This window comes from Bufo bufo, chromosome 7 (assembly GCF_905171765.1).
Source record: "Bufo bufo chromosome 7, aBufBuf1.1, whole genome shotgun sequence".
NCBI classification, from domain to species: Eukaryota; Metazoa; Chordata; class Amphibia; order Anura; family Bufonidae; genus Bufo; species Bufo bufo.
The window spans coordinates 179,060,066-179,081,653 of NC_053395.1; the positions used below are offsets into that span (position 1 = coordinate 179,060,066).

The 21,588-nt window shown below is 39.6% G+C and overlaps 1 protein-coding gene across 50 annotated transcripts in view; it reads left to right on the top strand.

Annotated features, from left to right (window-relative positions):
* The window catches only part of TTN (titin), a 268,613-nt gene that overhangs the window by 219,059 nt on the left and 27,966 nt on the right, over positions 1 to 21,588 (top strand). For all 50 annotated transcript variants that reach the window (XM_040441698.1, XM_040441725.1, XM_040441731.1 and 47 more), the window contains 9 exons: positions 76 to 273; positions 353 to 646; positions 732 to 1,319; positions 1,411 to 1,713; positions 1,952 to 19,057; positions 19,142 to 19,438; positions 19,608 to 20,195; positions 20,282 to 20,584; positions 21,243 to 21,539. In XM_040441698.1, coding sequence (XP_040297632.1) covers positions 76 to 273; positions 353 to 646; positions 732 to 1,319; positions 1,411 to 1,713; positions 1,952 to 19,057; positions 19,142 to 19,438; positions 19,608 to 20,195; positions 20,282 to 20,584; positions 21,243 to 21,539 — 19,974 coding nt within the window. The remainder of the gene's footprint in view (positions 1 to 75; positions 274 to 352; positions 647 to 731; positions 1,320 to 1,410; positions 1,714 to 1,951; positions 19,058 to 19,141; positions 19,439 to 19,607; positions 20,196 to 20,281; positions 20,585 to 21,242; positions 21,540 to 21,588) is intronic.

A 21,588-nucleotide genomic window follows, 5' to 3' on the forward strand; every position in this document is an offset into this window, starting at 1 on the left:
TTGTATTGATATTACTTTTTATAGAAATAATACAACTCAAGTATATTTAATGATATCGTTATTATATGGTTTCAGGCTACCACATTGAATTCAAAGAAAGAAACAGTCTTCTCTGGAAGAGAGCCAATACAACTCCCATAAGAATGAAAGACTTCAGAGTTACTGGTGTGACTGAAGGTCTAGAATATGAATTTAGAGTTATGGCAATCAACCTTGCTGGAGTTGGCAAACCAAGCCTTCCATCTGAATCAGTAGTGGCTCTTGATCCAATTGGTATGCTTATTTGAAGCTTTCACTAGGAACTAATTATTTTTGTAAGTAAACATGGAATTGATTCAGTGTTTCTTTTCAGATCCACCTGGAAAACCTGAAGTAATAAGTGTTACCAGGAGTTCCGCAACACTTATTTGGACAGAACCAAAATATGATGGTGGACACAAATTGGTTGGATACATTGTTGAGAAACGTGACCTACCAGCAAAGAGTTGGATGAAGGCCAACCATGTTAATGTTCAAGAATGCGCATTCACTGTCAATGATTTGATAGAAGGTGGAAAATATGAATTTAGAATAAGAGCTAAAAATACAGCTGGTGCTATCAGTCCTCCATCTGAGATAACAGGAGCTGTATGCAAGGATGAGTACGGTATGTGTCACACAGCAAATTTACCGGATCTTATTTGTTAGCTGTACCATTTCTTATTTAAAGTGTAATTTTTTTGTTCCTGCAGAGGCACCAACTATTATTATTGACCAAGCAGTTAAAGATGGATTAACAGTTAAAGCAGGCGATACCATTGTCATGACTGCAACTAGTATCCTTGGCAAACCACCTCCAACATCTGTATGGTCTAAAGCAGGAAAGGACTTTAAACTTTCTGATATTGTGCATATTGAAACAAGCCCAACGTCATCCACACTTTCTGTAAAATATGCATCTCGCAAAGATTCTGGAGAGTACACAATAACTGCCAGCAATCCTTTTGGTACAAAAGAAGAACATGTACATGTTAAGGTCTTAGATGTTCCTGGACCTCCAGGACCAATTGAAGTTAGCAATGTATCTGCTGAAAAAGCAACACTGAACTGGACACCACCTTCTGAAGATGGTGGTTCACCAATTACTTCTTACACACTTGAAAAGAGAGAAACCAGTCGTTTGCTTTGGACACTGGTGGCTGAAAATATTCAGTCCTGTAGACATGTTGTTAGCAAACTTATCCAAGGAAATGAATATGTCTTCCGAGTTTCTGCTGTTAACCACTATGGAGTAGGTGAACCTGTACAGTGTGAACCAGTTAAGATGGTGGATAGTTTTGGTAAGAATTGTTACAAAAATTTGTGCCATACAATCTGAAAACAGCAGCTACTGCAATTCTAAACTATAACTGCATTTAATTTGGTTTTTAGGACCTCCCGGACCTCCAGGAAAACCAGAAGCAACAAATGTGACTAAAGATACAGTAACTATAACATGGAAACGCCCAGTTGATGATGGTGGTAGTGAGATTATTGGCTACCACGTGGAAAGAAAAGAAAAGAAAGGATTGAGATGGGTGAGAGCATCAAAGAAACCTGTTTCTGACCTTAGACTTAAAGTGATTGGACTCACAGAAGGAAATGAATATGAATTCCGAGTGAGTGCAGAAAACAAGGCCGGAGTTGGACCACCAAGCGATTCTTCTCTGCCAGTTTTAACAAAAGATATTGCATGTAAGTATGCCACTTGATCTCATGCCTAAATAAAAGGTAACTGCTATTAAAGTGTATTAAAGGATAAAAAAATTAAAAAAAATGTTTCCCTTTGCATAAAATGAGCAATGAACAAATGAAGTAACAGTTTAGTTACAGTTATAGTGTAAAGAAATATCAAATTACTTATTTCATGCTGAACTGAACATGTATTTTTCTTATCTCCTTATTTAAATTTTCTGTGTTTTTCTGATTTCAGATCCACCGGGTCCTCCATCTAATCCAAGAATCACTGATACAACAAAGTCTACTGCCACATTGCACTGGGGAAAGCCTCACTATGATGGTGGCCTGGACATCATTGGATACATTGTAGAACACCAAAAAGAAGGAGAAGAAGAATGGGTTAAAGACACCACAGGAACAGCACTTAGAATTACTGAATTTGTTGTTGCCAATCTCCAACCTGGTGGCAAATATAAATTCCGTATCCGTGCCATTAATGCTGCAGGCTCTGGAGAACCAGCACAAATTGATGATGTTGAAATTAAAGACCGTGAAGAGGTACCTGACTTTGAACTTGATGCCGAGCTTCGAAAAACTCTTGTAGTCAGAGCTGGTTTAAGCATTCGTATTTTCGTGCCAATAAAGGGGCGACCCACACCTGAAGTTACCTGGATGAAAGGGGACATTCCTCTCAAAGTACGAGCCAACATAGAAAATACAGAATCATATTCTCTGTTCATAATTACAGAGTGCAACAGATATGATGCTGGAAAATACACAATGACTCTTGAAAATGCAGCTGGAAAGAAATCAGGATTTGTTAACGTCAGAGTTTTGGATTCCCCAGGACCTCCATTAAACCTTAAAGCCAGAGATGTAACAAAAGACAGCATTACTTTGCAGTGGGATATGCCACTAATAGATGGTGGATCAAGGATAACAAATTACATAGTTGAAAAACGTGAATCTACAAGGAAGGCTTATTCAACAATAACAACCAACTGCCAGAAGTGCTCTCTAAGGATTCCTAATTTAGCTGAAGGATGTGAATATTACTTCAGAGTGCTAGCAGAGAACGAGTTTGGAATTGGTGAACCCGCTGAAACAGCTGATCCCATAAGAGCATCTGAAGCACCTTCTCCTCCAGAAAGCCTTAATATCATGGACGTTACAAAGAGCACCGTGAGCCTTGCCTGGCCAAAGCCAGCACATGATGGTGGCAGCAAAATAACAGGCTATGTCATTGAAGCACAAAGAAAGGGTTCTGATCAATGGACACATATTGCAACTGTTAAAACTTTGGAATATGTAGTAAAAAATCTCAATGAAAATGAAGAATACGTATTCCAAGTAATGGCAGTCAACAGTGCAGGAAGAAGTGATCCAAGGGAAAGCAGACCAGTGATTGTTAAAGAACAGATGATGCTTCCAGAATTTGACTTACGTGGCCTATATCATAAGACTGTGCTTGCTAAAGCTGGAGATAACATCAAAGTAGAAATACCTGTTCTTGGAAGGCCAAAACCCACTGTGACATGGAAAAAGGGTGAACAAGTTTTTAGAGAAACTCAAAGAGTTAATGTAGAGCGCACTGCAACTGCTACTATCTTAAACATCAATGAATGTGTAAGAAATGACTCTGGAAAATATACTTTAGCAGCTAAAAATATTGTGGGGGAGATAAGTGATATAATTACAGTTCAAGTACATGATATTCCAGGAATTCCAACAGGACCCATCAAGTTTGATGAAATTTCATCTGATTTTGTTACTTTGTCTTGGGACCCTCCTGAGAATGATGGTGGTGTACCAATAAGCAACTATATTGTGGAACTACGTGAAACAAACAGTACAACTTGGACTGAGCTGGCATCTACAGTGATACGCACAACTTTTAAAGCAACAAAACTTACAACTGGATTGGAGTATCAGTTCCGGGTTAAAGCTCAAAACAGATATGGAATTGGACCAGCCCTCAACTCAGAGTCTGTAGTTGCTGCTTATCCATTTAAGGTTCCTGGGCCACCAGGAACACCTCAAGTTATTGCAGTTACAAAAGATTCTATGACAATTAGTTGGCATGAACCTGTCACAGATGGTGGAAGTCCTATTTTAGGTTATCATATTGAAAGAAAGGAAAGAAACAGTATACTATGGCAGACAATCAGCAAAGCCCTGGTAGCAGGAAATATATTTAAATCATCAGGCCTGACTGATGGAATTGCATATGAATTCCGTGTTGTGGCAGAAAATATGGCTGGCAAGAGTAAACCAAGCAAGTCTTCCGAACCAACATTTGCTCTTGATCCAATTGATTCACCAGGAAAACCAGTTGCTATCAACATTACAAGACATTCAGTGACCCTACAGTGGACAAAACCAGAATACAATGGAGGCTTTAAGATCACTGGATATACAGTTGAGAGAAGAGATCTTCCAAATGGTCGCTGGCTGAAGGCTAACTTTGGTAACATATTAGAAACAGAGTTTACTGTCAGTGGATTAACTGAAAATTCAGAATATGAGTTTAGAATAATTGCAAGAAATGCTGCTGGTGCTGTTAGCCAGCCATCTGAACCATCTGATGCTATAACTTGCAGAGATGATATAGAAGAGCCAAGGATAATGGTTGATGCGAAGTTCAAAGATGTTATTATTTTGAAGGCAGGAGAACTTTTCCGACTTGATGCTGATGTCTCTGGCCGTCCAATTCCCACATTGTCTTGGACAAAAGAAGGAAAGGACCTTGAGGATACAGCAAAATTAGAAATAAAACTAGCTGATTTCTCAACAACTTTGATAAATAAAGACTCTGCACGAAAAGATGGCGGCGCATACACTCTTACAGCTTCTAACCCAGGTGGTTTTGCTAAGCATGTCTTTAATGTTAAAGTTCTTGATAGGCCAGGCCCATGTGAAGGCCCACTGGCTACATCTGAAGTCACAGCCGAAAAATGTGTCTTATCATGGTTGCCACCATTAGATGATGGTGGTGCAAAGATAGATCACTACATTGTTGAGAAACGTGAAACAAGCAGATTGGCTTGGACAAGTGTTGGAACAGATGTCCAAGTGACAAAATTTAAGGTTACCAAGCTACTAAAAGGAAATGAATATATTTTCCGTGTTATGGCTGTTAACAAGTATGGAGTTGGAGAAGTTTTGGAATCAGAACCCACCCTTGCAGTTAATCCATATGTGCCACCTGATCCACCTAAGACCCCTGAAGTAACAACAGTTACAAAAGACACTATGATTGTTTGTTGGGGACATCCTGAGTCTGATGGAGGAAGCCCAATAACAAACTATATAGTGGAACGCCGTGACAAGGCAGGGCTCCGTTGGGTTAAATGCAACAAGAGAATTCTTACTGATTTGAGATACAAAGTTTCTGGCCTTACTGAAGGTCATGAGTATGAATATAGAGTAATGGCTGAAAATGCAGCTGGAATTAGTAAGCCAAGCCCGTGTAGTACATTCTATAAGGCATGTGACACAGTCTTTAAACCTGGTCCACCTGGGAACCCAAGAGTACTGGACACTAGTAGATCTTCCATTACAATTGCTTGGAATAAACCAGTCTATGATGGTGGCTCAGAAATAACAGGCTACAATGTGGAAATATCTCTCCCTGAAGAAGATGAATGGAAGATTGTAACACCACTTGCTGGACTTAAAGCTACTTCTTTTACAATCACAGGGCTTAAAGAAAATCAGGAATATAAGATACAGATATATGCAATAAACTCTGAAGGAGCTGGTGAGCCCGCCCTTGTCCCTGGATCACCAAAGGCTGAAGATAGAATGTTGCCACCTGAGATAGAATTAGATGCTGAACTACGTAAAGTTATTAACATAAGAGCTTGCTGCACATTACGATTGTTTGTTCCAATTAAAGGAAGACCTGCACCAGAAGTTAAGTGGACGCGGGAAAATGGTGACCCTATTGAAAGAGCAACCATTGAATCAACAAGCTCTTATACTCTACTAGTTGTGGAAAATGTGAATAGATTTGATAGTGGAAAATATATGCTGACAGTAGAAAACAGCTCAGGAAGCAAGTCGGCCTTTGTGAATGTCAGAGTTCTTGATACTCCAGGAGCACCTCAAGATCTTAAAATAAAAGAAATTACCAAATCATCTGTTACATTAACTTGGGAACCGCCACTCATTGATGGTGGATCAAAAATTAAGAACTACATAGTAGAAAAACGAGAATCAACCAGAAAAGCATATTCAACAGTAGCAGCTAATTGTCACAAGACAAGTTGGAAAATAGATCAGTTGCAAGAAGGCTGTAATTACTATTTTAGAGTACTGGCAGAAAATGAATATGGAATTGGCTTACCAGTTGAAACACCAGACTCAATTAAAGTGTCAGAAAGACCACTTCCACCAGGCAAGATCACTCTAGATGATGTAACAAGAAACAGTGTTTCTCTGTCTTGGGAAAAACCAGAACATGATGGTGGAAGCAGAATTGTGGCTTACATTGTAGAGATGCAAAGCAAAGGCAGCGACAAATGGGCAACATGTGCTACTGTTAAAACAACAGAAACAAAAATAACTGGATTAATTCAAGGAGAAGAATATATGTTCCGTGTATCAGCTCAAAATGAGAAAGGAATCAGTGATCCAAGACAGCTTGGAGTGCCAGTGGTTGCTAAAGACCTTGTAATTGCGCCAGCATTCAAGCTTCTGTTTAACACATTCAGTGTTTTAGCTGGAGAAGACCTTAAAGTTGATGTTCCATTTGTAGCACGTCCAAAGCCATCTGTCACATGGCACAAAGACAATCTACCATTAAAACAGACAACTAGAGTGAACGCAGATAACACAGAAAACAACTCTTTGCTGACAATTAAAGAGGCTTCAAAAGATGACGTGGGCCAGTATACAGTAAAACTTGCCAATTCTGCAGGGGAGGCTACCGAGCAGCTCAGCATTGTTGTCCTTGACAAGCCAGAACCACCAACTGGTCCAGTTAAAATTGATGAAGTGACAGCTGACAGCATTAGCTTTTCATGGAATCCTCCAAAATATGATGGTGGAAGCTCTATTAACAATTACATTGTAGAAAAACGCGATACCTCAACAACAGTTTGGCAAATCGTATCTGCAACAGTGGCAAGAACAACCATAAAAGCTACACGACTTAAAACAGGCAGTGAATATCAGTTCAGGATTGCAGCTGAGAACAGGTATGGAAAGAGTGGATATTTGATATCTGAGGCAGTGATTGCACAGTATCCATACAAACTTCCTGGTCCACCTGGAACACCATTTGTAACTGCAGTTACAAAAGACAGTATGGTTGTACAGTGGAATGAGCCTGTAAATGATGGAGGCAGCAAGATCCTTGGATATCATGTGGAAAGCAAAGAAAGAAACAGTATTCTTTGGGTGAAGTTGAACAAAACAATCCTCCCAGACACAAAGATTAAAGCAACAAACATTGAAGAAGGAATTGAATATGAATTTAGAGTTTATGCTGAGAACATTGTAGGTATTGGCAAGCCAAGTAAAGTATCTGAATGCTATGTGGCCCGAGATCCATGTGATCCTCCTGGACGTCCTGAAGCAAAAATTGTCACAAGAAATTCAGTAACACTTCAGTGGACAAAACCTGAATATGATGGTGGTAGCAAGATTACTGGCTATATTGTTGAGAAGAAAGAATTACCTGATGGACGTTGGATGAAGGCCAGCTTTACAAATGTCATTGAAACTGAGTTTGCAGTTACTGGACTGGTTGAAGACCAACGTTATGAATTCCGTGTGATAGCAAGAAATGCTGCTGGAACATTTAGTGAACCTTCAGAAAGCACTGGGCCAATTACAGCAAGAGATGAAGTAGAGCCTCCTCGTGTAAGCATGGATCCAAAATACCGTGAAGTCATAACAGTAAATGCTGGTGAAACATTTAAGATTGATGCTGATGTGTTTGGAAAACCAATTCCTTCTGTTCAATGGTTTAAAGGAGGTGAAGAGCTTGTAAACACAGCTCGTCTAGAAATAAAGGGAACAGACTTTTTTACATCACTTAATGTAAAAGAAGCCATTAGAGTGGACAGTGGTCAATACATTTTACTACTGAAAAACGTTGCTGGTGAAAAATCTGTACCAGTTAATGTAAAGGTTCTTGATAGACCAGGACCTCCTGAAGGGCCAATCACTATCACTGGTGTTACTGCTGAAAAATGTTCATTAGCGTGGAAACCTCCACAACAAGACGGTGGTAGTGAAATTGATCATTACATTGTAGAAAAAAGAGAAACCAGTCGCTTAGTTTGGACAGTTGTTGAATCAAATGTTCAAACTCTCAGCCACAAAGTAACCAAACTTTTGGAAGGAAATGAGTACATTTTCCGTGTCATGGCTGTAAATAAATATGGTATTGGGGAACCACTTGAATCAGAAGCTGTCACTGCAAAGAATCCTTTTGTTGTTCCACAACCTCCAAAAGCTCCTGAAGTTACAGCAGTAACCAAAGACTCCATGATTGTTGTTTGGGAAAGGCCACCATATGACGGTGGTAGTGAAATAACTGGTTATGTCCTTGAAAAGCGTGACAAAGAAGGCATACGTTGGGTCAGATGCAACAAACGATTGATCAGTGAATTGCGCTTTAGAGTAACTGGACTAGTTGAATCACATCTTTATGAATTCAGAGTTTCTGCTGAAAATGCTGCAGGTTTAAGTGAGCCAAGCCAGCCATCCATTTATTACAAAGCTACAGATCCTATTTATAAACCTGGCCCTCCAAACAATCCCAAAGTAGTGGATGTTACAAGATCATCAGTAATCCTTTCATGGGGCAAACCTATATATGATGGTGGATGTGAAATTCAAGGCTACATTGTAGAAAAGCAGGATGTCAGCACAGAGGAATGGTCTATGTGCACTCCTCCAACTGGCATTAAGGAAACCCGACTTGAAGTTGAAAAGCTTTTGGAAAAACATGAATACAAATTCCGTATATGTGCAGTGAATAAGGCTGGTGTTGGGGAACATGCTGATATCCCTGCTTCAATTATTGTTGAAGAGAAACTGGAGGCCCCCGACCTTGAGCTAGATCCAGAACTGAGGAAGATTGTTAATGTACGGGCTGGTGGCTCACTAAGAATATTTATTCCCTTTAGAGGACGTCCAGCACCGGAAGTTAAATGGGGAAAAGTAGATGGAGATATTAGAGAAACAGCCCAGATTGATGTAACTAGTAGCTTCACTACACTTGTACTTGACAATGTTAATAGATTTGATTCTGGAAAATATACTCTTACTGTTGAAAACAGCAGTGGTACCAAATCTGCCTTTATTAGTGTAAGAGTTTTGGATACTCCAAGTGCACCAGTAAATCTAAAAATTAAAGATGTCACTAAGGAGTCTGTGTCACTAACCTGGGAACCTCCTGCGCTGGATGGTGGCGCTAAGATAAAGAACTACATAATTGAAAAACGAGAAACCACGAGAAAAGCTTATGCTGCTGTTGTAACAAATTGCCACAAGACATCATGGAAGATAGACCAACTTCAAGAAGGCTGCAGCTATTACTTCAGGGTAACAGCTGAGAATGAATATGGCATTGGTTTACCAGCTGAAACAGCTGAACCTGTGAAGGTTTCTGAGGTTCCACAACCTCCAGGAAAAATAACAGTAGTTGATGTGACAAGAAACAGTGTATCATTATCATGGGAAAAACCTGAACATGATGGTGGCAGCAAAATCATTCATTATATTGTCGAAATGCAAGCTAAGGGTAGTGACAAATGGTCTGAAAGTGTGCGTGTCAAAGTCCTTGAAGCAATAATAACAAATCTGACTCAAGGAGGTGAATACCTTTTCAGAGTAATTGCTGTAAATGAAAAAGGAAAGAGTGACCCTAGATCACTTGCTGTCCCAGTGGTTGCCAAAGACCTTGTAATAGAGCCAGATGTACGACCAGCATTTAGCAATTATAGTGTCCAAGTTGGACATGATTTGAAGATTGAAGTTCCATTTTCTGGAAGACCAAAGCCAACAATCACTTGGGCAAAAGATGGCCAGACACTCAAGCAGACTACTAGAGTTAATGTTACAGATACAGCACACCATACTATATTGATGATAAAAGAAACAAATAAGGATGATTCTGGAATGTATGGAATTACAGTTTCAAATGTTGTTGGACAGAAAGCAGCAGCAATTGAAGTTATTACACTAGATAAGCCTGATCCTCCAAGTGGCCCTGTGAAATTTGACGATGTGAGTGCGGATAGCATTACATTATCTTGGAATCCTCCAGCATACACTGGTGGCTGTCAAATCACAAATTACATTGTTGAAAAGAGAGATACAACTACTACACATTGGGAGACAGTTTCAGCAACTATTGCAAGAACAACACTAAAGGTATCAAAACTGAAAACTGGAACAGAGTACCAATTTAAAATTTTTGCTGAGAACAGATATGGAAGAAGCTTCGGTTTGGATTCTGAACCTGTAATAGCACAATATCCATATAAGGAACCTGGGCCTCCTGGTACACCATCAGTTCAAACAGTAACAAAAGATAGCATGGTTGTGCAGTGGCATGAACCTATTAACGATGGTGGAAGCAGAGTGATTGGTTACCATCTTGAACGGAAAGAAAGAAACAGTATAATGTGGACAAAGGTGAATAAAACTATTATTCCAGACACATATTTTAAGACTACCAACCTAGAAGAAGGCATTGAATATGAATTCAGGGTGTATGCTGAAAACATTGTTGGAATTGGCAAATCAAGCAAAGTTTCAGAGTGCTATTTTGCGCGTGACCCATGTGACTCTCCTGGCTGCCCAGAACCAATAATTGTAACTAGAAATGCTATTACTCTAAGCTGGAAAAAGCCTGAATATGATGGTGGCAGTATGATAACAGGCTATATAGTTGAAAAACGTGATTTGCCTGATGGTCGGTGGATGAAAGCAAGCTTTACCAATGTAATTGAAACACAATTTACAGTAACTGGACTTACTGAAGATGAGAAATATGATTTCAGAGTTATTGCAAGGAATGCTGCTGGAACCTTCAGCAGACCTTCAGATAGCACTGGACCCATAACTGCCAAGGATGAAGTAGAACCTCCAAGAATTTCAATGGATCCAAAATATAAAGACACAATAGTTGTAAATGCTAGTGAGACATTTAAACTTGATGCAGATGTTCACGGTAAACCTATTCCTACAATTCAGTGGTTCAAGGGTGATAAAGAAGTTGAAGAATCAGCTAGATGTGAAGTTAAGAACAGTGACTTCAAGGCCCTCATTATTGTGAAAGATTCTATTAGAGTTGATGGTGGACAATACATTTTGCAAGCTTCTAATGTTGCAGGAACAAAATCAGTACCTATCCATGTGAAAGTTCTGGACCGTCCTGGCCCCCCTGAAGGGCCAGTTCATGTTACTGGAGTTACAGCTGACAAATGTTCTCTTGCATGGGGTCCTCCACAGCATGATGGTGGTAGTGATATTTCTAACTATATCATTGAAAAGCGGGAAACAAGTCGCCTTGCTTGGACTGTTGTTGCATCCGAAGTAGTAACTACTTCTGTAAAAGTAACAAAGCTCTTAGAAGGAAATGAATACATCTTCCGTATCATGGCTGTTAATAAGTATGGAGTTGGCGAACCTTTAGAGTCTGTACCAGTTCTCATAAAAAATCCATTTGTGCCTCCTGGACCACCAAAGGCACTTGAAGTAACCAACATTGCAAAGGACTCCATGACAGTCTGTTGGAGCAGACCTGATAATGATGGTGGTAGTGAAATCATTGGGTATATTGTAGAAAAACGAGACAGAGCTGGCATAAGATGGACTAAGTGCAACAAACGCAGAATTACAGATCTAAGATTCAGAGTTACTGGATTAACAGAAGATCATGAATATGAGTTTAAAGTATCTGCTGAAAATGCTGCTGGAGTTGGTGACGCAAGTCAACCTACAGTCTACTTTAAAGCAACTGATCCTATATTTAAACCTGGTCCACCTACAAACCCACATGTTGTAGATACAACTAAAAACTCTATTAGTGTTGTTTGGGGAAGACCAATTTATGATGGTGGTAGTGATATCCAAGGATACATTGTAGAAACATGCAAAGGAGATGAAGAAGAATGGACAATGTGTACCCCACAAACAGGTCTACAGGTCACTAAGTTTGAGATAGCTAAACTTATTGAGCATCAACAGTACCAAGTTCGCATCTGTGCTTTAAATAAGGCCGGTGTAGGTGAGCCAGCAGCCATACCAGGAACTGTAAAACCAGAAGATAAACTGGAGGCACCAGAAATAGACCTTGATTCTGAACTAAGAAAGGGAATATTGGTTAGAGCTGGAGGAAATGTTAGAATTCATATACCATTTAATGGAAGACCAATACCAGAGATCAGCTGGTCAAAGGAAGATGGAGAACTTACTGAAAAGTCACAGATTGAAAGAGGTGTTAACTATACTCAACTTTCAATAGATAATGTTGATAGAAATGATGCTGGGAAATATATTCTTAAATTGGAAAATAGCAGTGGCTCAAAGTCTGCCTTTGTAACAGTTAAGGTTCTTGATACACCAGGAGCTCCAACAAACCTTGTTGTGAAAGACATCAAGAAAGATTCTGTCGTTCTCACTTGGGAGCCTCCGCACATTGATGGTGGAGCCAAAATAAAGAACTATGTTATTGACAAGAGAGAATCAACTAGAAAAGCATATGCAAATGTCACAGCCAAATGCAACAAAACAAGCTACAAAGTTGAAAATCTTACAGAAGGAGCTGTATATTACTTTAGAGTTATGGCTGAGAATGAGTATGGCATTGGTCTACCAGTTGAAACAGCTGATGCAGTAAAGGCCTCTGAAGCACCATTGCCACCAGGCAAAATTACCCTTACTGATGTAACTCAAAGAAGTGTATCACTTTCATGGGAGAAACCGGAGCATGATGGCGGGAGCAGAGTTATAGGATATCTAGTAGAATCTCAGCCAAAAGGAGTTGAAAAATGGAGCATAGCTGCTGAAACAAAAACATGCAATGCTGTTGTATCTGGATTGAGCTCAGGGCATGAATACTCTTTCAGAGTTATTGCTTACAATGAAAAAGGAAAAAGTGATCCAAGAGTCCTTGGTATTCCTGTTATAGCTAAAGATCTGACAATTGAACCAAGTTTTAAGCTTATGTTTAATTCCTATAATGTACAAGCTGGAGAAGATCTAAAGATTGAAATTCCAGTTATAGGTAGACCCAAACCCAATATCAACTGGACTAAAGATGGCCAACCACTGAAACAAACAACTAGAGTTAATGTGGAAGAAACACAAGTATCAACTGTCTTGCAAATCAAAGAAAGCAACAAAGATGATTTTGGAAAGTATACAGTTACAGCAACAAACAGTGCTGGCACAGCAACTGAAGATATTACTATTATTGTTCTTGACAAGCCTGGTCCACCAAAAGGACCTGTACGGTTTGAGGAAATTAGTTCTAACTATGTAGTGTTTTCATGGGATGCCCCAGAGTATACAGGTGGCTGTCAAATCAACAATTACATAGTAGAGAAACGAGACACAACCACCACTACATGGCAAACAGTATCAGCAACAGTTGCTAGAACAACCATTAAGGTGACAAAGCTAACTACTGGATCAGAGTACCAATTTAGAATCTATGCTGAAAATAGGTATGGCAAAAGTGCACCTCTAGATTCTGCTGCTGTTATTGTTAAGTATCCATACAAAGAACCAGGGCCTCCAGGAACTCCATTTGTAACATCAATTTCCAAGGACCATATGACCGTACAGTGGCATGAGCCAGTAAACGATGGAGGAAGTCAAATTCTTGGCTACCATGTAGAACGCAAAGAGAAGAATAGTATTCTCTGGGCAAAACTAAATAAAACTCTTCTTCAGGACACAAAATTAAAATCTAATGGCCTTGAAGAGGGAATAGAATATGAATTCAGAGTATATGCTGAAAACATTGTTGGTATTGGCAAACCTAGTAAAGTATCTGAATGTTATGTTGCCCGTGATCCATGTGATCCACCAGGTCGTCCAGAAGCTATTGTCATCACTAGAAATTATGTCACTCTTCACTGGACGAAACCAGAATATGATGGTGGAAGTAAAATTACAGGATACATAGTTGAAAAGAAAGAACTACCTGATGGTCGTTGGATGAAAGCCAGCTTTACAAACGTGTTAGAAACAGAATTTACTGCAACAGGACTTACAGAAGATGAAAAGTATGAATTCAGAGTCATAGCAAGAAATGCAGCTGGAAACTTTAGTGAACCATCAGAAAGCACTGGACCTATCACTGCGAGAGATGAAATAGATGCACCAAGAGCTTCCCTGGATCCAAAATATAAAGATGTTATTGTTGTTAATGCTGGAGACACTTTTGTTCTTGAAGCTGACATTCATGGCAAACCTATTCCAGATATCACCTGGTCAAAAGATGGAAAAGAACTAGAAATAACAACAGCACGAACAGAAATTAAGTCCACTATTCAGAGAACAACATTAATTGTTAAAGACTGTATTAGAGTGGATGGTGGTCAATACATTTTGAACCTAAGCAATGTGGGTGGAACGAAATCAATTCCCATTACAGTAAAGGTTTTGGATCGTCCTGGGCCTCCAGAAGGTCCATTGCAGGTCACAGGTGTAACAGCAGAAAAGTGCTACTTGGCGTGGAGTCCACCACTGCATGATGGCGGCGCAAGCATTTCTTATTACAATATTGAAAAAAGAGAAACAAGTAGATTATCTTGGACTCAGGTTGCATCAGAAGTACAAGCACTCAGCTATAAAGTCACCAAACTTCTAGCAGGAAATGAATATATTTTCCGTGTTGTTGCTGTGAACAAATATGGAATTGGAGAGCCACTTGAGTCTGAACCAGTTCTGGCTCGTAATCCATTTAAGCCCCCAAGTGCACCTACAACACCAGAAGTTTCTGCCATCACAAAAGACTCTATGGTGGTAACATGGGGTCGTCCTCAAGATAATGGTGGTGCAGAGATAGAAGGGTACATTCTTGAAAAACGTGACAAAGATGGTATTAGATGGACAAAATGCAACAAGAAAAGGTTAACTGATTTGCGATTTAGAGTAACAGGCTTGACAGATGGACATTTCTATGAATTTAGAGTATCAGCAGAGAATGCAGCAGGAGTTGGAGAACCAAGTGAACCATCTATTTTCTATCAGGCATGTGATGCCAACTATCCACCAGGTCCTCCTAGCAATCCAAAGGTAACTGACACATCTAGATCATCTGTATCTCTTGCCTGGAACAAACCTATTTATGATGGTGGTGCACCAGTTTCAGGTTATGTAGTTGAATTTAAAGAATCGGCAGCTGATGAATGGACAACAGCAACAGCACCAACAGGATTACAAGGCAAACAGTTTACTGTAACAAAATTAAAAGAAAATGCAGAATATTGTTTCCGTATTTGTGCCATTAATTCTGAAGGTGTGGGTGAGCCCGCAGTTATTCCAGGAACTATAATTGCTGCTGACAAACTAGAGCCTCCTGAGATAGAACTTGATGCTGATTTGAGAAAGACTGTCACTGTCCGTGCTGGTGGAACCTTAAGATTATTTGTTACAATCAAGGGAAGGCCTGAACCTGAAGTAAAATGGGAAAAGGCAGATGATAAACTTACAGAAAGGGCACAAATTGAAGTCACCAGTTCTTATACAATGTTGGTTATAGATAATGTCAACAGATTTGATACTGGAAAATACAACTTAACTTTAGAAAACAACAGTGGATCAAAATCAGCATTTGTCAATGTTAGAGTACTTGATTCACCAAGCGCCCCAGTAAACCTGACAGTAAGAGAAGTGAGAAAGGATTCAGTGACTCTGTCATGGGAACCACCACTTATTGATGGAGGATCTAAGATCACAAACTACATTGTTGAAAAACGTGAAGCTACCAGAAAAGCTTATGCAACTGTTACAAGTAATTGCACCAAAAATACATTTAAAATAGAACAGCTACAAGAGGGTGGCATCTATTACTTCCGTGTTTTGGCTGTCAATGAGCATGGTGTTGGGCTGCCTGCAAGTACAGCTGATCCAATTAAAGTGTCTGAAGCTCCTCTTGCTCCTGGTAGAGTAAGTCTTGTTGATGTAACCCGTAACAGTGCAACTATATCGTGGGAGAAACCAGAAAGCGATGGAGGTAGCAAAATTACAAGTTACATTGTGGAAATGCAAACAAAAGGAAGTGAAAAATGGAGCACTTGTACTCAGGTGAAGACTCTTGAAGCAACTATTACTGGTTTGACTATGGGAGAAGAGTATACATTCAGAGTAATAGCTGTAAATGAAAAAGGAAAGAGTGATCCAAGACAACTGGGAGTCCCTGTAGTTGCAAAGGATATTGAAATACAACCAACAATTGAACTGTTATTCAACACTTTCAGTGTTAAAGCTGGTGATGATCTTAAGATTGATGTACCAATTAGAGGACGTCCATCTCCAACAGTTTCTTGGCAGAAAGATGGACAGTCTCTGAGGCAAACAACTAGAGTAAATGTCCAAGTTTCAAAGACCTCTACTCTTCTTTCTATCAAAGAGGCTTCTAAAGAGGATGTTGGACAGTATGAATTAACTGCATCAAACAATGCAGGATCAACAACAGTTTCTCTTGGTATAATAGTGCTTGATAAACCAGGACCACCAGGACCAATTAAAATTGATGATGTTAGTGCAGACAGCATTTCATTCTCTTGGAGCCCACCAGAGTATGATGGTGGCTGTCATATAAACAACTACATTGTTGAAAAGAGAGATACAACTACTACAGTCTGGGAATTAGTGTCAGCAACAGTGGCAAGAACATCCATCAAAGTTGCACGTTTGACAACTGGATCGGAATATCAGTTCAGAGTTTGTGCAGAAAACAGATATGGAAAGAGCCATTATACTGACAGTTCATCAGTCATTGCTCAATATCCATTTAAACCACCAGGACCACCAGGAACACCCCGTGTTGCTCATTCAACAAAAGCGTTCATGATTGTTAGCTGGCAACCTCCAGTAAATGATGGTGGTAGTCAAGTAATTGGATATCACCTAGAAAGAAAAGAAAGAAGCAGCATTCTCTGGACCAAAGCCAACAAAGGTCTAATACCTGATACACAACTAAAGGTAACAGGGCTTGAAGAAGGGCTTATGTATGAATATCGTGTGTATGCTGAGAACATTGCTGGAATTGGCAAATGCAGCAAAAGTTGTGAACCAGTTGCTGCAAGGGACCCGTGCGATCCTCCAGGTCAACCAGAAGTTACTAACATCACAAGAACATCTGTCTCATTGGCCTGGAAGAAACCAGAATATGATGGTGGAGCAAAGATTACAGGATACATCATTGAACGAAAGGAGTTGCCTGATGGACGTTGGTTAAAGTGCAACTTTACTAACATCCAAGAAACATTCTTTGATGTAACTGCTCTAACAGAAGACCAAAGATATGAGTTCCGTGTTATTGCAAAGAATTCTGCTGGGTTATTTAGTGAGCCATCTGAAACTACAGGGCCTATTACAGTCAAGGATGATGTAGATGCCCCAAGAATTATGATGGATGTAAAATTCAGAGATGTAATTGTTGTGAAAGCAGGTGAGATCCTTAAAATTAATGCTGACATTGCAGGACGACCTCATCCTGTAGTTTCTTGGACAAAAGATGGCAAGGATATTGAAGAGAAAGCAAGAGTTGAGATAACATCAACAGACAACAGCACTGTTCTTGTAGTTAAAGACTGCATTAGAAGAGATTCAGGCCAATACGTGCTAACATTACAAAATGTGGCAGGAACAAGATCCTTAGCTGTAAATTGCAAAGTACTTGATAGACCTGGACCACCTGCAGGACCAATAGAAATAGCTGGAGTAACATCTGAAAAGTGTTCACTTTCATGGGGACCACCTCAAGAAAATGGTGGTGCTGAAATTGACTACTATATTGTTGAAAAGCGTGAAACAAGTCGTATTGCTTGGACAGTTTGTGAATCAGAACTTAGAACCACATCTTGCAAGGTTACAAAACTGCTAAAGGGTAATGAATATGTTTTCCGAGTGATGGGTGTCAACAAATATGGAGTTGGTGAGCCATTAGAGAGTGAAGCTATAAAGGCACTGAATCCTTATACTGTACCAAGTGCACCAAAATCATTGGAGATCAGCAGTGTTACTAAAGAAGCTATGACCTTGTGTTGGGCAAGACCCGATAGTGATGGTGGTGCTGAAATATCAGGATATGTGATTGAGAGACGTGAGAAAAATAGCCTGAGATGGATGCGTGTAAACAAAAAGCCTGTTTATGACCTCAGAGTAAAATCTTTTGGCCTGCGTGAAGGATGTGAATATGAATATCGCGTCTATGCAGAAAATGCTGCTGGCCTCAGTGCTCCAAGTGAATGTTCTCCATTGATTCGTGCAGAGGATCCAATATTCTTGGCATCTCCACCGTCTAAGCCTAAAATTATAGACTCAACAAAATCAAGTATAACAATAGGCTGGGTAAAACCTATCTTTGATGGTGGCTCACCAGTTACAGGCTATACTGTGGAATACAGAAGAGCTGATGAAACTGAATGGACCACTGCTGTAACAAATGTCAGAGGCACGGAGTATACTGTCATTGCACTTACATCAGGAGCTGAGTACATATTTAGAGTTAGATCTGTTAACAAAGTAGGCCAAAGTGACCCAAGTGACAGCTCTGAACCACATATAGTAAAGGAGAGAGAAGAAGAACCTGCATTTGACATTGACAGTGAAATGCGCAAAACATTAATTGTTAAAGCTGGTGTATCATTTACTATGACAGTACCTTACAGAGGCAAACCCGCTCCCAATGTAATGTGGAGTAAACCAGACTCTGACTTACGTACAAGAGCTACAATTGACACCACAGACACACAAACATCACTTTCCATTGAAAAAGCAACAAGAAATGATTCTGGAAAGTACACACTAACTTTGCAAAATATTCTGAACACTGCAACGCTTACACTTGTTGTAAAAGTTCTCGATTCTCCTGGACCACCTTCTAACATTATTGTGAAAGAAGTTACAAAGGAATCTGCTGTTCTAACCTGGGATATTCCTGAGAATGATGGTGGAGCACCAGTTAAGAATTACCACATTGAGAAACGGGAAGCAAGCAAGAAAGCATGGGTATCTGTTACAAACAACTGTCATCGTCTTACATACAAAGTCACTAGTCTACAAGAGAGTGCAGTTTACTATTTTAGAATTTCTGGTGAAAATGAATTTGGCATTGGAGTACCTGCAGAGACCAAAGAGGGTGTAAAAATAACAGGTCAGTATAAGTATAATGGAAAAACACTCATAAAATTTGTAATAAATGTGCAGACACTTGACTATTTACACATTTCTTTCACAGAGAGACCTAGCCCACCAGAAAAATTTGGAGTAACCAATGTGACTAAAGACAGTGTGTCACTTGCTTGGTCTAAACCAGAACATGATGGAGGAAGTAAGATTTTGGGCTACCTTGTTGAAGCACTAGAAAAAGGTCAACAAAAATGGGTCAAATGTGCAGTTGTGAAGACCACTCGTCATGATATCCGTGGCCTCAAGGAAAATGTTGACTATTTCTTCAGAGTTTTTGCTGAAAACCAAGCTGGCTTAAGTGATCCAAAGGAGCTTCTCCTACCTGTCACTGTTAAAGAAAAGCTTGGTAAGTATAGTAACATATCTTAGCATAAGCAAAGAATGGTAAACATTCACTGTAGCATTATCATTCATCATACCTTGTACATATATTTCATTTGTTGTTCTGCTTCTGTTGAAATGTTTATTTCACTTTATTTGGCTTTGTTTTTACAATTATCTTTTTTTTATTTCAGAACCACCTGAGATAGATATGAGAGGCTACCCAAGTAACACTGTATATGTCAGAGCAGGCTCAAATCTAAAAGTGGACATTCCAGTTTCTGGTAAACCTCTTCCTAAGGTGACACTATCTAGAGATGGACTTCTTGTGAAATCAACCTTAAGATTCAACACTGAAACTACAGCGGAAAGTATAATCGTCAATCTAAAAGAAAGTGTTGCTACTGATGCTGGAACATATGAGTTAACTGCATCTAACTCTAGTGGAACCACTAAAGCAACAATCAAGATTGTGGTTCTAGACAGACCAGGCCCACCTGTAGGTCCAGTCATCATCAGTGATGTCAGTGAAGATAGTGTAACACTACAATGGGATCCTCCAGCTTATGATGGTGGAAGTCAGGTTACCAACTATATTATCCTGAAGAGAGAAACAAGTACTGCTGCTTGGTCAGAAGTGTCCTCCACTGTAGCTAGAAATATTACCAAAGTCATGAAACTCACCAAAGGGGAAGAATATCAGTTCCGCATTAAAGCTGAAAACCGCTTTGGCATCAGTGACCACATAGATTCAGAGACTGTTACTGTCAAGCTTCCTTACAGTAAGTTTGATGACATATATTTAAATTATAAATATGATTTCTTAATGTTACATTTTCCTACAATCTCCTATTTTCTTTTTTTCTAGCCATTCCTGGTCCACCTTCAACACCATGGGTCAGCAATGTCACCCGAGAGAGCATCACAGTTGGCTGGCATGAGCCAGTATCCAATGGTGGCAATGCAGTCGTTGGATATCACTTGGAAATGAAAGACAGGAATAGCATCCTATGGCACAAAGCCAGCAAGACAATTATCCGTACAACTCACTTTAAGGTGTCTAATATCAGTCCTGGTCTAATATATGAATTCAGAGTATATGCAGAAAATGCTGCTGGCATTGGCAAAGCCAGTCATCAATCAGAGCCCGTACTTGCCATTGACGCTTGCGGTAAGTAAATGATTTGAAGAATATATTCGCCCATTAGTGGTGTACCTGCAGTGTAGGCAGACCATGCAACTGCTATGTGGTCCAGGGGGAGTGGAGGGCCCTTCTAGCTTTGTAATAGAAGTGAAACAGGAGACTTATCAATGTATTTTTGCCTGTTGTCTGGTGTAAATACTTTGGGAAATATGCACCATAATGAGTACCATAATTTTGAAGCACCAGTTCAACTTTTTCCAATATATTGATTGAGACCGAAGACATTTTTATTAGTTTGTATTTCATAAAAATTTCTTCCACTTCATTAAAAAAAACATAAATTTGTCAGAAATCTAGGGCATTGCTCTTTGCATTCTGTGGTGCCTGACGCACATATACTAGAAAACTGGGTGAGGCAGGGCAGGGGGGGTCCATAATAAGTATTGCTACAGGGCCCAATGAGATCTGTGTATGTCCCTGTATTATAACTTTGTTTATATGTTATAAAAAGTCATGCACAGTAGTAGAGTAGAAATATTTCAGGCTTACCAAAGTCTTTCTTTATCAAGTTATGACCTTAGTGGAGCAGTGGGAGCTATATGTTGAACCAGTAGATTTCCATTTTCTATAACCTATTCTTGCATTCCTGCCTGTAAATAAGAAAAACATATGATTTTATTTACAGAGCCTCCAAGAAACGTCCGTGTGACTGATATTTCAAAGGGTTCTGTGAGCTTGTCCTGGCAGAAACCTGCATATGATGGTGGCAGTAAAATCACTGGATACATTGTGGAGAAACGTGACCTACCAAATGGCAGGTTTACTAAAGCCAGCTTTACTAATGTTATTGAGACTCAATTTACTGTATCTGGCTTGACTCAAGGCTCTCAGTATGAGTTCCGAGTGTTTGCAAAGAATGCAGTTGGTTCTATCAGCAATCCATCTGAGGTGGCAGGACCTATCACTTGTGTTGACACTTATGGTAAGTGACTTCAGTATAAAAGTATAGTTTTCAACTTCATTTTATATCA